Genomic DNA, 15,405 nt, shown 5'->3' with positions numbered 1-15,405 from the left:
TTGCCACACCACACACTGCTTTTGCATTCCTAACTATGCAATCCCTATATTCATTCCACAAGCTGTCTAGATCCTTGCATTCCTAACAATGCAATCCCTATATGCATTCCACAAGCTGTCTAGATCCATTTCATTCCAATTCACTTATTCTAACTCCTCCCCTACTTTGATCCTGTATTCATCTGCCATTTCTTTGATCCTCAGCGTCTCGACATTCAGTCTTTCTCCCTGACTGCTCCTCTCTCACCTGGTCCACCTCACTTGTTTCAGCTTGATCTTGCACACCACTGTCATATGATCTGACAGAAACTCCACATCGTCCTCTAGCTGCCCTCGTATCATCAACCATTCCCATCATCGACCTCTCCACGAGCACGCAATCAATCATGCTCCTTTCAACATGATCCCCGTTCCATCTATTCATATCGCCCGTTACAATCACTTTATAGCTCCTGGGCATTTCTCCCATTGCTTCATCCAGCTCATCCCAAAACCTGTCTTTCTCTCTCTCTCACTCGTCATCACACGGTGCATAAGCTACAATTACTGCCACTTGCACCTACTGAAACTTGAAGTTGACATACATAGATCTCCAGCTGACACATTTGTAATCTCTTATTCAGTTCTGCCACATTTCATTCATCAAAAAAACAACTCCTTCCCTGCATCTTCCTTACCCATTCATGCCCGATCTTACTTATTTCACACCCTCCCACTCCTCCAGCTCACATCCTTTCATTTTTGTTTCACACAGTGCCATCAAGGAATATCTTGCACTCCTGAACACATTCGCCACTTCCACCCTCTTGCTCTCCTCATTCACACCTCTCACATTCCACATGGCCACGCGAATCTACCCATTTGGTTGGGGTCCTGGGCAGGTATTGGGCCCACTAAGGCTCTCTGAAACATTTGCCATGATTAAGTGATTTTAGATAGGGGAATCTGAAGGACATTTAACCTGGCCAAAAATCTTGATTATATGGTTACCACCCAGTGCAGTAAGTGGTTTCCTCGGAACATGAAACCATTTGGCTTGTCACTCAGTTTAGAGACCATAAGGCATCCCTGCAATGAGTGAGTGGATGATGGGTGCCCCTACCTACCACCAAGAAAACACTAAGACTTTCACCTTATTATCCAATCATGTACCTCTTCTTAACCAATGCTAAATTATTATAAGACAAATGAAGAAAATTGAGAAAAAAATATATGATACGAAATAAAGAGAAAACATAAAAGGTGTATTGGTGTTGTGGTGAGGAGGGGTATACTGAGATGGTCTGGGTATCTGGAGAGGATGGGGGATGACAACTGGGTGTAGAAAGTGACAAGTATGAACGATGGGGGTAGGGTTGTGAAAGGCCGACCAAAAAAAGACCTGGGATGAGGTCATAGAGTGTGACCTCTGGGATAAAGGACTGAATAGGGAGGCTGCCAGGGACTGAGCAGCACAGACAGCTGTAATTAAGTGACTAAGTCTGACTCATGCAAGCATGTTGGAGCCTTTATAGAGAAAATTAAACAAAATAGACAGACAAGAAAAATGGAAATAACAAAATAAAGTTGATAAAAAGAGAACCCCAAAAGGTAAGCAAAAAAATGACAAAAAGGAAACAACAAAAAATTGTCTATCCATCTAACTATAGCCAGATCCCATAATGAGTTTGTACTTAGAGAGTTATCTCTAACCTGTTCTTTTTTTTCTTTCTAGGTGAAGATGAACGACACGTGAGTAGCGGCCACACGTGTGAGTATTACACACACACACACACACACACACACACACACACACACACACACACACACAATGTTTTATTCGCCCCTGTGTAGAGTATAACTCTCTTGTGTGGGGAGGCTCCTCACATACACTCTTCTCAACAAGTTGGAGTCAAAGGCTTTTTGTCTCATTAACTCTCCTTCTGGAACGATGCAGGAATGTAGAAGTGAAAAAAAGAAAGACAGTGTGATGGTGTGAAGGATGTAGGTGGTAGATTATTAACCCATGGGGATGAAGCAAGGACGAGATGGAAAGAATATTTTGAAAGCCTGATAAATGGGAATAGAGGGAGCAGAGTGGCTGTGAACATGATTGGTTTTAGGGGTGTGCAGAGAAGGAATGCAGTGCCAGGAGACGTGACACTCGCACAGGTGAAGAGTGCTGTGAAGCGGCTGAAAAATGGGAAAGCAGCTGGGGTTGATGACGTGTATGCAGAGATGATTAAGTGTAGTGGTGAGAGAGGAATTAAATGCTTGTTGGAGATATATAAGAAGGCATGGATGAGTGAAACTGTGCCTGCAGAGTGGAAAATGGCTGTGATTGTACCCCTGAAAAATAACAGTGAGTGAAGTGAGTGCATGAATTATCATGGCATAAGTTCACTGAGTGTGGTAGGGAAGGTGTATGGAAGAATTATTACAGAGAAAGTAAGAGAGAAATCAGAAGTCCTAGTAAGTGATAAACAGGGTGGCTTTAGGAGTGGCAGAGGATGTGTGGATAAAATATTTGCAGTGAGACAGATAACAAAGAAAACTTGTGAGAAGGACCATAAGGTGTTTATGGCTTTCATGGATCTGGAAAAAGCATACAACAAAGTGGCTGCATGAGATCAAGTAGTGTCTAGAGTTGTCATTAGGCGACCGAAGCCGATGAATGCAAGCATGTCGATGTCTTTGTAATCAATATCATACAATACAAAAAAGGTAGCCAAGACTCAGACCCATACATTCTAAAGGGGGCAACATGGGATTGACTATTACCATTTACTCTCTCCTGTCTCTAAATGTTTTGGACTATGATAACATGGTCTTGAATCCCTACACTCCAAAGAGGGGAGTAACTCTTACAGCTTCACGTTTCTTCAGGTGGGAGGGTGAGGGTGCAGGAGAGCCAGGCAGTGAAGAGAGCATGGACTTGTCTGAAGGTGGCAGCAGCAGCAGTGGTACCCTTGCCAACCAGTCTCCCCTCTCAGATCACACATCCATCCCACCTCCTATTTACTCCTACCAGCAGTCTGTTCGAGACCCTCTCAGGTTCCCCATGCAGGTAAGACTTTAGTGATTCAGACTGCACTGAGGTAATGATAATGTATACATTGTGTGTGTGTGTGTGTGTGTGTGTGTGTGTGTGTGTGTGTGTGTGTGTGTGTGTGTGTGTGTGTGTGTGTGTGTGTGTGTTCTTACCTAATTGTATCTTCACAGGAATGAGTCAAACTTGTACTGTCCCATATATTAAACCATTTTTATCATACATATCCTTAACACTTTTCGTACACGTAAGAGTTATATGCGGTGGCTGAATCGGTAGAGAGGCGGCTTGCAGTCCTGATGGACCCAGGATTGAATCCCGGCTGGGGCAGGGAACAGTTTAAGGATTTGAATGTCCTAAAAAGCAGACTTTCCTGATCTACCAGATGACCCGCCGACATGTCATAAAAGTACCCCCGCTAATACCAGTACACCAGTCCTGTATGAGACAGCCCTAGCATGTATTCAATATGGACAGTGGGTGTTAGTGCCAAAGTGGTGACATGTGGAGGTGTAGAAGGACTACTGGGCCTTGGGATAGGCCACTGCCCCCAAGAAATAGGCCCTGAACCTCTGCTCAGAGTCGGACACGTAAAAAAAAAAAAAAAAAAAATGCTAATGACTTTTGGGCCATTGCTGTGGCACAGTTGTTATCAAACCATTTTGGAGAGTTTGATCTTTTACTTAACTGTTGCCCTGGTATGAATAAATCTATACCAGGCAGTATTAAGTCATTAATGTGGGACTGGACAGAATTGACATCACTAGAGAAGATAGCCTGCCATGGAATGTCAGCAAGATAATCAATGTGCCATTGGGTCACCTTGACAGGTTCAGAATAGGGAGGTCTGGGGGGGCTGACTAATGAGGCTTTGATGAGACTGTGGTCAGAGGATCCAAGTGGTGACAGTACTTCTATCCTGTATTGATCTGGATTATTTGTCTGGAACAGATCCAAGAGATGGGCATTATGGCCAGGATTATCTGGTATTCTGGTTAGTTGCTTTACCAACTGTGTGAGATTAAATGATTCTGCAAACGGCTCGCACTCTAGACCAGCATCGTCAATCCTGGCAGAATGCAATAACCATTCAACATTAAGTACGTTAAAATCACCCAAAATGGTAATCTTGGTGCTAAGGACGAAGTTAAAGTTACTCAACTGTGTGGATATGGAGTCAAATACACTGGGTTCTGAAGAAGCATTGGGGGAGTGATAGACTACACAGACACATTTGGTAATATTTAGATAATATAGTTTATACAGTGAGTAATCAAAATTAGTTGAGGTGAAGTTTAAAACAGTGTCAACTGCATATTCAGATTTGGTATAACAACAGGTGCCGCCCTTGTTACAGATGTTTGTGAGGAGATGGTAACCAGGAAAACAAAATGGGGAAATTCGGTAGAGGGAGGAATTTGGGGTTCTGTGAGGAACAAGGCTAGAGAGGATATGGACTGTAGGAAAAAATGAACTGAATTCTAATTGGTACCGAAAGCACGGACACTGGCGAAGAATAAGGCTGCACCTGCTCTTCTCCGCTGACAAGCAAGAACAGAATTTGCAACAGTTGCTGCTGGTACAGTCGCTTCATGGCAACCAGGAGGACCCTGTGCTGCCAGCCCTACCTTGCCGGTGGTGGCAATCCGAGATATCACCTCGTTTGCTGATGTTAATGTAGCGGCCAGTGGTAAGGGAATGGAAATAGGAGGTGTGATATTTTACGTGCATATAGTATGGTGTAGACAGTTGAAGGTACTGGTATTAAGAGAATATGCTGGCCTACTCTCTGTGTAAATGAAAGCACTGAAAATGTTCAGCAAAGGGGGATAGTAAGGATCAATTCCTGAGGGCTGGTGAAATGAGGGCTTCAGCTCTCCCTGGCACAAGCTTGCCCTCCACATTGGAAGTGCTGCCCTGTTCAACTGGTGCTACAGTCTACTCCTGGTAAACATTCAAAATAAAGAGTAAAAAATTAAAATAAGGAGTAAGAAATTAAAGTTTCTTATACAACACTTGAACTTGTTGTGTACAGTAAAGCAGTATAGTGTCAGACTGGTTTTTTCTTTCTTTTAAACTATTCTAATGCTAATACTATCTTCATTGCTAAACAATTCACCATCAATCTGCCTATAGCAAGACACCTTAATCATGGAAGACATAATCACAAATGAATCATCTCCATGTCACCCTGTCCTCTGCCAAGAGGCTGCTCTCTCTTTCTCCAGCTCATATCCCCTCTCTCATATACCTTTCCACCCCATTCCTTCATCTCATGCATGGTCTCCCACTCCCCCTACCCTCTGCCTCACTGACATTCCCTCTCCTGGTCAGTCTGTCATTCTCCATATTTTCAACATGGTTAACCATCTCAGTGAACTGCAGACATTAATGCTGTGTTCAAGCAGAATGGGCGCCTGGTGGGCGCTGCGATGGAGGAGGAGGGAGGAGATGTTTGCCTTCAGTGGAGCCGGAGGCCCCTATTGCACACAGGGGCACACCTCTCAACCTCACACATCCAGAGTACACCCTACCTGACACAGAGATCTATGAGCCAGAAACAGGTAAGGTACAGTTAGAGACAGGTAATGTATTCCCAGACAGGTTGTGTACAGCCATTTGCAAAACTTTACATCTTATCATCTGCAGCATCCATCTGCAATTCTCATTCCTGTCCTCAGCATCACACACCCGCAGTACACCGTGCCTAACAGAGAAATCTGTCGGCCAGAGACAAGTAATGCACAGTTCCTGACAGTAATACTGATCTTTTTTTTAAATGAACATTTATGAGGTACAGACAGACAGAGACAGCGATCTGTGAACCAGTGACAGGTAAGGTACAACCCTCCCTCCTGCCTCCCCAAGTTCTGCATTTAAAAGCAGGCTTCAAGTTTCTACAGGGTGATTCAATACTCTGATGCCTAAGAATAATGCCAGTACAGCACACCAGCATTATCCGATGGGGTTAAATTATGGAAAGTGGATCTGATAATGATTTATGGGATACCGGGACAATTAAAACATGGGTTTAATAAGGCTATGTTTGAGGCCAAGTGGAACCCACACCCTTCCCCCTCTATAAAAATAACAACAGCAACCTTAGACATGTGGAGAGAATGGAGAATGAAAGACTGACTAAGAGGGTGTATGTAGGTGAGGTGGAGGGAGGGAGAGGGAGGGGTAGACCAAGGATGAGGTGGAGGGATGGAGTTGAGAGGTATATGAAGGAGGGGAGAGTGAGTTGGGGGGATGGTAGTCAAATGGTGGGTGACAGAGCGACTTGGAGGCGTTTTGTCTGCGGCCACCCTTTGCGGGATTTGGGCGTCAGGCTATAGATAAATAGATAGAACCTTAGACTGATCCCTAGACCTCCTTTAATGCCTTAGCTGACTACTTTCCATCACCGTATCACCTATGAGTATGACTGAAAGAGTGATCAGAGGTTGAGTAGATGTAACACACTAACCAAACAGGTGTAACTAACCTTATTGAGTACCAGGTCCTGTTTAGCCATCATCATGGGTCTCTTTGAGGCTGGGGATAAGTGGTGTTCCAGGGCACTCACTCGTCATTGCATTTGCTCTGGCAAAGAAGAGAAATCTAGTTGACAGGAATAAATGTTTGTTTTGCCAGACAAAATTACTGTGCCTGCAATTCCTACATATTTATTTTATTTTCTGCAAAACAGCTGAGTGGTGAGTGAGGGATGGAGTGACAGTGGTCAGATGGGGAAGAAGTAGATGCAAGGGCTGTGGCTGTAAACACAGCTGACGTTTGTGGGCATAGGAGTCATAATAATTCTGCTGTTCAGTACAATATTTCCTCCCATATCATCTATCTATCTATCTATCTATAGCCCGACGCCCTAATTCCGCAAAGGGTGGCCGCAGACAAAACGCCTCCAAGTCGTTCTGTCACCCACCATTTGACTATCCTCCCCCCAACTCACCCCTCCCTCCCTCATATACTGGTACCTCTCAACTCCATCCCTCCACCTCATCCTCGGTCTACCCCTCCCTCTCCCTCCCTCCACCTCACCTACATACACCCTCTTAGTCAGTCTTTCACTCTCCATTCTCTCCACATGTCCAAACTACCTCAGTGTATTTCTCCTAATCTTCTCAACCACATCCACATCCACCCCACAATGTTCCTTCTCTTCTTCATTCATCAATCTGTCCCTCCATGTCACTCCACATGCTCCTCTCAAGTAACTCATATAACAATAATAATAATAATCCATCCATCCATCCATCATCTAATCCTGTGTTGCCCCACGAGGAGAGTAGGAGCCCGGGGCAAGGCAGGTTGGTCCTGACATTGATGATGAGTGTGACTGGTCGCACTCATCCCTGAGTGGCATTACATGAGCAATAAACCCCAACCATCCCTTGGATATAAATTTCCATCTGCTCAATCCGATTGGAGTGCCTTAATTACCAACTAAACCACAGGCGCCATAATCTGGTTATATAGTTACCACCAAGTGAAGCATTTGGCTTCCTGGTGTACAGGAAATCATTTGGCTTGTCACTCAATGTAGAGTCACCCGCAGACCGAAGGAAGAGGAAAGAAAGAAGGAAAGAAGGACAGAAAAGGAAGGATGGAAAGAAGGAAGGAGAGGAAAGGGCTGGCACCCACGAGCAGCATTACACTGAATGAGTGGATGGTGAGTGCCCCCACCTACCACAGAATAATAATAATAATAATAATAATACAAATAATAATAATACACCCTTCAACTTCACACACACCCTGAGTACACCCTTTCTGATATAGAGACAACATGAAAGAGGTTATAATATTCATGCATTATACATACTGTTCTATATATTCTGTAAATGTTAGTGGACATGGTACATGTATGATGTTAAGCAAGTTACAGACTGAGTTTGATGTAGTGTCAACTGGATGGAGAAAAGAAAAATGCAGTTTTATAAATTTATGCCTACAGAGGAATGTTATTGTGGTCAACAAAATGTCTACTTATTTATCAACAGCATGCCATCATTATATGAATGGGATGCATCTTTGAAAGTGGGTGGGAATGCTCACCATCCACTCACTCAGTGTAGTGCTGCTGTTGGGTGTCTGACCTTTCCTCTCCTCCATCCTTCTTTCCTTCCATCCTCTTCTGTCTTCCATTCCTTCATTCTTTCCTTGTCTTGCTGCTTATGGGTTACTTTACACTCCTTCTTCTGTCTTTCTTTCCTTCATTCTTTCCTCTTCCTTCTGCCTGTGGTTGACTCTACACTGAGTGACAAGCCAGATGGTTTCCTGTACACCAGGAAATCATTTACTACACTGTGTGGTAACCATATAACCAAATTTTGGCTCCTGGTGGTTTTGTGGGTAATTATTGCACTCCAATCAGATTGAGCTGGTGAAGGTTTATATCCAAGGGGTGATTGGGGTTGAGCGGTGAAGGTTTATATCCAGGGGATGGTTGGGGTTGATTGCTCATGTAGTGCCATTCAGGGATGAGTGAGGCTGGTCACTCTCATCTTAAATGTCAGGACCAACTGCCTAGCCCCGGGCTCCTACATTCCTCAAGGGGCAATGTAGGATTGGATGGTGGATGGGTGGATGGATTGTATAACAAATGATTTTTTAATGAATTTAGTGTTCTAGCAATCATATAAGTGAGGAAATGAACATACAGGTATAATGAGAAAAATGGGCAATGTAGCAGTGAAAAACACCAATGAAAAAAATGTGCTAAATGTTACAGACATAAAAGCATGTGATCATATAAGTCAATTGTAAAAAACAGTCAATAATTCTAACTACCAATCTGTCTAATCTACTTATTCATCCAGTAAACTAAAGCATCAGTCTATCTGTCAATTTCCCTTCCTGTCAACCCCCAGTGGACTTCCCAAGCTCCCCGACAACCCTCTGATACCTGGTGGAGCCTGGCAGTGAGGAGTGTGGGGGAGTGCGACTTGCAGAGAGGGAAGAAACCTCACAGCCACCTGTCACCCCTACAGAGGACGATTATTCTCTCTACACCGCTGTTGTCTCACCCCCAACCGGCCAGGTCACCCTTAGGAAAGGTAAAGGATCATCATTATTCTCATCATCAACTTAGGATATGTAAAGAATCTTCATCAACATCATCACTCTCATTGTCATCATCATCACTATAAACTTAGGAAGCATCAAGGATCCACCATCATCATCATCAACTTATAATACATAAAGGACCATCATCATCATCATCATCATCATCACTGCCAACATTATTCATCTGAAAAGGAAGAACGTGGTATTTAAGGTAGAAAATCAGACAAAAAGGGAAAACGGGGATATCATAGGTAAGCAGTATATGAAGAATGATGAAAAAATGGTAATGGTAGACAGTAAAGATATTAAAGATCCCTGGAGAGAGCATTATAACTGTTTGCTGAATGAGGAGTCTGACTGGAACAGGGAAAGTTTAGAGTCAGCAGATCCAAAGTTTGGCCCTTGAACTTTGATTGATGCTGATACTGGGAGCAGAGCGATAGGCAATATGCAGTTGGGGAAGGTGGTGGGTGTTTCTGGATTTACTGCTGAAAAGCTGAAGGCCTCAGGAGATATATATGAGTGGGTTTAGTTGCTGATTTGAAAAACTCAATTATATATCAGTGTGTTGTTCCAGATGACTGGCTGAAGAGTGTGACTGTAAATGTGTACAGTAAACCTTCAATTATCCCGCATAATTCAGCCAAGCCCTATGCCAAATAAAGTGAAACACCAGATATTGCATAATACCCTCCATCGGCTCGACATTCAGCGTCGAGCAGGATACTGTGTTACTATCCCTGTCGACCCTCTATCCTAAAAACTTTCCCATGAATGATATTGCTTTAACAGAGCTGAGCCAGCAGCGCCAGATACTGCCTTCAGCCGTATATTGTGATGGCAGATAACTGAAAGTCAGTATCATCCTGACCTCTTTTCCCACCCTAGGGCAGGGTGAGGAGCAGCAATGTCTAGACAGCCCAAATTTGCCTAGTACAATGGTCCATGCTTCCATTCACTCATCATTCAAGCCTCCAGAATCCTGGATCTATCTGATACGTTAAAAACATTCACCACACTCTGTAGTTTCACATAAACGTATCCAATATAATCACTCTGGATGCTATCACGTTAAAAAGGGGTGCCAAATCCCTGATCATGAGCTTCTTCTCACAACATTCATCAAGCCAGCTTGATCTCCTGTCAATTACCTAGCCTCACTGACTTCCATACCTTTCTTCCTCACACACTCATCCACCATACCCCTCCACCTTCTCCTTGGCCTACCTCGCCTCCTCCCTTCTTCAAATTTGCTCAGATATACCTTTTGCACCACTCTATTGTTATCCATTCTCTCCATATGACCATACCATCTCATTGCACTCTCTCTGACTCTGGTGTCCACAGACTTCCTCACTCCACATTGTTCACGAATCATTATTTTGTATCCTATCCACTCTCTGTACTCCACATACAATCCTCAGCAGTCCCATCTCTACCGCTCTCACTCTTGACTTTTCATTTTCATGCCACACCATACTCTCACATCCATATGTTAAAGTTGGCACGAACACTTCTTCATGTTAGCCTCGCACAGCTGCAACACTCAAGCCTCTGTTTGTTATCAAGGTCTTAATAGCACCAGCTTCTTTACTTCCTTGTGTCACTTGACTTTCCACTTTTTTTGCACATTTTCCTCTCTTTTCTATCACTGTACCCAGGTACTTGAACTCTCTCACCAATTGCAGTCTTTCTCCATTCACTGTAACATCACACTGGGAGTCCCCTTCTTTCTCAGTAACCATCACTTTACTCTTTTCTACATTTACTTTCAAGGCACGACAGTCACAGACATCTGCAAAACTCTGCACTAGTCTACTAAGTTCTTGTCCAGTATTTGCAAGCAGTACTCCATCATCAGCATACAACAAATTTGAGATATTCCATCCATCACCATTCAGTACCAATGCCATCCCTCTCTCCATTACTCATGTTTTTACTTCTCTCGTCACCCCATCCATATATATACTGAACAACCATGGGGACATCACACAACCTTGTCACACACCCACACCGATCATGAACCATTCACTTAGATGCCCATTTACCCTTACACATGCTTCATTGCTATCATAAAAACTCTTGATGGCACCTAGCAGTTTCCCAACTACATTGTACATGTGCAAAATCTTCCACAATCCTTCTCTATCTACTTTGCTGTATGCTTTTTCCAGATCCTTGAATGCCATAAACACCTTATGGTCCTTCTCACAAGCCTTCTCCACTATTTGTCTCACAGCAAATATTTGATCCACACATTCTCTGGCACTCCTAAAGCCACCCTGTTCACCACTCACTAGGACTTCTGATATCTTTCTTACTTTCTCTATAATAATTCTTCCAAATACCTTCCCTACCACACTTAATAAACTTATGCCACAATAATCCTTGTACCCACTTTGCTCAACTACCGGGGTACAATCATAGCCTTTTTCCAATCTGCTGGCACAGTTTCACTCATCCATGCCTTCTTACATATCTCCAAAAAGCACTTCATTCTGCTCTCTCCACTACACTTAATTATCTCTGCATACACCTCAACTACTTTCCCATGTTTCAGCCACTTCACAGCATTCTTCACCTGTGCAAGTGTCACGTTTCCTATCACTGCATTCCTCTGCGCATCCTCAATCATGTTTACAGTGGCTCTGCTCTCTCTATATTTATTCACCAAGCTTTCAAAATATTCTCTCCCTCTTGTCCCTACTTCATCCCCATGGGTTAAAAATCTACCACTTACGGCCTTCACTCTTTCACATTTCTTTCCACTGTCACTTCTACATTTCTGCACCTCTTTCCAGTATAACTTCCTATTTTCAGAGCAATTTGCATTCATTTTTCTTCCTTGATCATCATTTATCTCCTTTTCCTCTTCACTAGTCTCTTTACGTGCTTCTTGCACTCAATATATTCAGTTCTTATTTCAATTGAACCCCTGTCCTTTAACCACTCCAGCCACTTCGTTCTCTTTTCCTTCACCGCTCTCTTAATCTCTTCACGTCACCATGCCGTACCTTTCTTCTTTGTTGTTACTCTTGCCACACCACACACCACTTCAGCATTCCTAACTAAGCAATCCCTATATGCATTCTACAGGATGTCCAGATCCATTTCAGACTTTCTCCCTGACTGCTCCTCTCTCTCCTGGTCCACCTCACTCCTTTCAGCCTGATCTTGCATACCACAATCATGTGATCTGACAGACCACATCGTCCTCTTACTGCCTTCGTATCAGCAACCATTCCCAGCATCGACCTCCACAAGCACATAATCAATCAGGCTTCATTCAACTTGATCCCCATTCCCTCTATACCATGTATATTTATGTGCATCTCTGTGTTTGAAATACGAGTTACAAATGCAGGACCTCCTTTCCTGACATATATCCTTCAGTTGCTTCCCGTTATCAGTTTCTCCTGGTACTCCATTACAACCCATTATGTCATCCTCAGGACCAGTGCCTACTCTTCCATTCATATTGCCCATTACAATCACTTTCTAGCTCCTAGGCATTTCTCCCACTGCGTCATCCAGCTCATTCCAAAACCTGTCTTTCTCTCTCTCACTCCTGTCATCACACTGTGCATATGCTAGAATCACAGTGGCAGCCACTTTCACCTTCTCAAACTTGAACATGACATACATACATCTCAAGGTGACACATTTGTAATCTCTCATTCCATTCTGCCACACCTCATTCATCAACAAAGCAACTCCTTCCTTGCATCTTCCTCGCCCATTCATGCCCGACCTCACACACTTTACACCCTCCCACTCCTCCACTGCACACCCTTTCATCTTTGTTTCACACAGTGTCATCATGGCATATCTCGCACTCTTGAACACATTCACCACTTCCGCCCTCTTGCTGTCCTGATTCACACCTCTCACATTCCACATGGCCATGAAACCTGTCCATTTGGTTGAGGTCCTTGGCTGGTATTGGGTCCTCTGAGGCTGTCCAAAACATTTGCCATGATTAAGTGGTTTTTGATAGGGGAATCTGGGGTATACTTAACCTTGCCAAAAACCCCAGTTATATGGTTACCACCCAGTGTAGTAAATGGTTTCCAGGGTACAGGAAATCTTTAGGCTTGTCACTCAGTGTAGAGACCATAGGGCATCCCTACACTGAGTGACAGGATAATTGTCCCCCCCATCTACCACAAAAGTTAACTGTATATATCAACAGTATATTAGAAACAGAGATACAATGGTACATTATATCAGACACACAGATAAAATCTAGGGGGGCCTACTTAACCAAAGAGAATACGGGGCTATGTGTATTTATGAATCCAATCCCAAGGTGGGATTCTCAAACACATTTGCAATCGATTTCCTGTTATAACTTATATGTATTTTACAGGAAGAACCAGAGATATGAGAGATTCTGTACTGCCCTTTTCTTGTTCTTCCCTCAAAAAATATATATATTAACCTACGATAATATCTCTCATAACCAAGATTTCTTTTTCTGGGAAGAACAAGAGACATGGGAAGACACTGTACTGTCCTTTCTTTGTCCTTCCTGGGAATACTTATCACAGTTACAACAGGGCCTTGATCATAAATACAGTTATGTTCAAGAATCTCACTCCCAGTTTCTTATTTTTGAGCATCTCTTCTACAGAGCGTCCGTCAAGCTTGGAGGTGACCCGGAAGAAACGTTTAACAGTGACAGAGGAGCTTCTGACAGTGGCGGTGGAGGACGACCAACACTCCCTCTCCGACGACGACGACGATGACGCACAGATGCTCTCACATGATGAGTTCACTGATATGCTTACGCCAGATGACATAGACACACCGGATGAACTAGAGGAATCCATCATGGAGCGTGAGTTTTTTTTTCTCTTTTTCTTTATGTGTTAACTCTGGGCAAAGGATTAACAGCCATTTCATCGTGTCTGACCATGGGCACAGGCTTACCTTAACCCATTCTGTTACATCAAGCAGTCCTCCTACATTTTGCATACCTCCATAATTATGTCATCACCTGGTCTGAATATATCAAAGGGTTATATGAAATAATGACAATCACGCACAGGTGCTTTCACAAGACAAGTTCATTGATGATGCAGACACACTAGATGTACGGCAGGAATCCATTATGGAATGTAAGTATTGCTAAGAGCTGTTTGGTTACAACAAAAGGTTACATGAAAAGAACCTATGTGACATTGATGAAGATGGTACACAGATGCTTTCATGTGGCGCGTTCACCAATGTGCTCACCCGTGTTGACACAGATACACTGGATGAACTGTGAAAAACAGGGGCATCTGCAGGATTTTTTGTAAGGGGGGGCAAAATAAAAGAAATTATACATATATGTGCCGACCGAACATATAATTCACTATAAAATATAGTATCAAGATGTACTTAAATTGCAGGCGAAAAGTATTCATATGCTGATGTGCTATAACTCAAAGGAACGAAAATATACGTGACATCCGCAAAAGTTCCAGACACACTTTGGAATTCTAAGGTGGGGCAACTGCCCCCCCTTGCCCCCCTCTCCAGACACCCATGGTGAAATCCATCATGGAGTGTGAGTATTGCTGATTGACAATTGGTCTGGCTGTATCAAAAGGTTGCATGGTTCTGGATAGGGATGACTTCACAAGGTGACACCAGTGTAATGGGGTGATACTACTGCCCAGTTATACAAGCCCTCCCAGTCTTCCTATCCCCTGAAAGGAGGATGATTGAATGCAAGGGCAACTTCAACCTGCAATTTACTGGGTTCTTGTCCTTTTTTTTTTTTTTTTTTTTCTAAACAAAAGACAAACAGAGGAAGGAAAAACAAAACAAAACAAAATATCATACACCAAATTACAGGTATCCTCCATTCATAAAAACTCTGCAACAGTTTGACTTAAACTGCTGAAGGCTGAAGTTTTGGGGAAAAATCTGGGGAATCAAGTTCCAGAGAGAAGTAGTTTGGAGAATAAAGGAATTCTGATACGCAGAAGTTCTACAATATGGCAGTGTGACAGTCAAGTCATGGTGCTACCAGATGCCCATGTAGCACAGGGGAATGTATGGAGAGGTGGCACAATGGATGCAACTTTGTCTGAGAATTTGCCATAAAAGTATCTGTAAAATAATTCAAGGGAGGCAATACTTTGTCTGACTTGTAATAGAGGTAGTTAATTTATAATTGCAGGATTATTAATTATTCTTATAGCTTTGCTCTGAATTTTTTCCAATTGTTTTAGTGGAACATCTCCACATCCACTCCACATGGGAAAGCATTATTTATGCTGAGACTGCACATGACTTGCAAATTACAGCTAACTGCT

At 43.1% G+C, this 15,405-nt stretch overlaps 1 protein-coding gene across 1 annotated transcript in view; it reads left to right on the top strand.

Moving 5' to 3' along the window:
* The first annotated feature begins 1,715 nt into the window (after positions 1–1,715).
* Positions 1,716–15,405, top strand: part of LOC145390092 (BCL2/adenovirus E1B 19 kDa protein-interacting protein 2-like) — a 50,385-nt gene continuing 36,695 nt past the window's right edge. The window contains exons 1-6 of the mRNA XM_080265157.1: positions 1,716–1,731; positions 2,866–3,046; positions 5,437–5,592; positions 5,678–5,785; positions 8,946–9,087; positions 13,731–13,937. Coding sequence (XP_080121283.1) covers positions 1,721–1,731; positions 2,866–3,046; positions 5,437–5,592; positions 5,678–5,785; positions 8,946–9,087; positions 13,731–13,937 — 805 coding nt within the window. The 5' untranslated portion in view covers positions 1,716–1,720. The remainder of the gene's footprint in view (positions 1,732–2,865; positions 3,047–5,436; positions 5,593–5,677; positions 5,786–8,945; positions 9,088–13,730; positions 13,938–15,405) is intronic.

Source organism: Coenobita brevimanus, unplaced genomic scaffold (genome assembly GCF_032717465.1).
Source record: "Coenobita brevimanus isolate Jiangsu-jjx unplaced genomic scaffold, ASM3271746v2 jjx.HiC_scaffold_2816, whole genome shotgun sequence".
NCBI classification, from domain to species: Eukaryota; Metazoa; Arthropoda; class Malacostraca; order Decapoda; family Coenobitidae; genus Coenobita; species Coenobita brevimanus.
The sequence above is the reverse complement of the archived record's forward strand: the minus strand, read 5'-3'. Positions and strand labels throughout refer to the sequence as shown.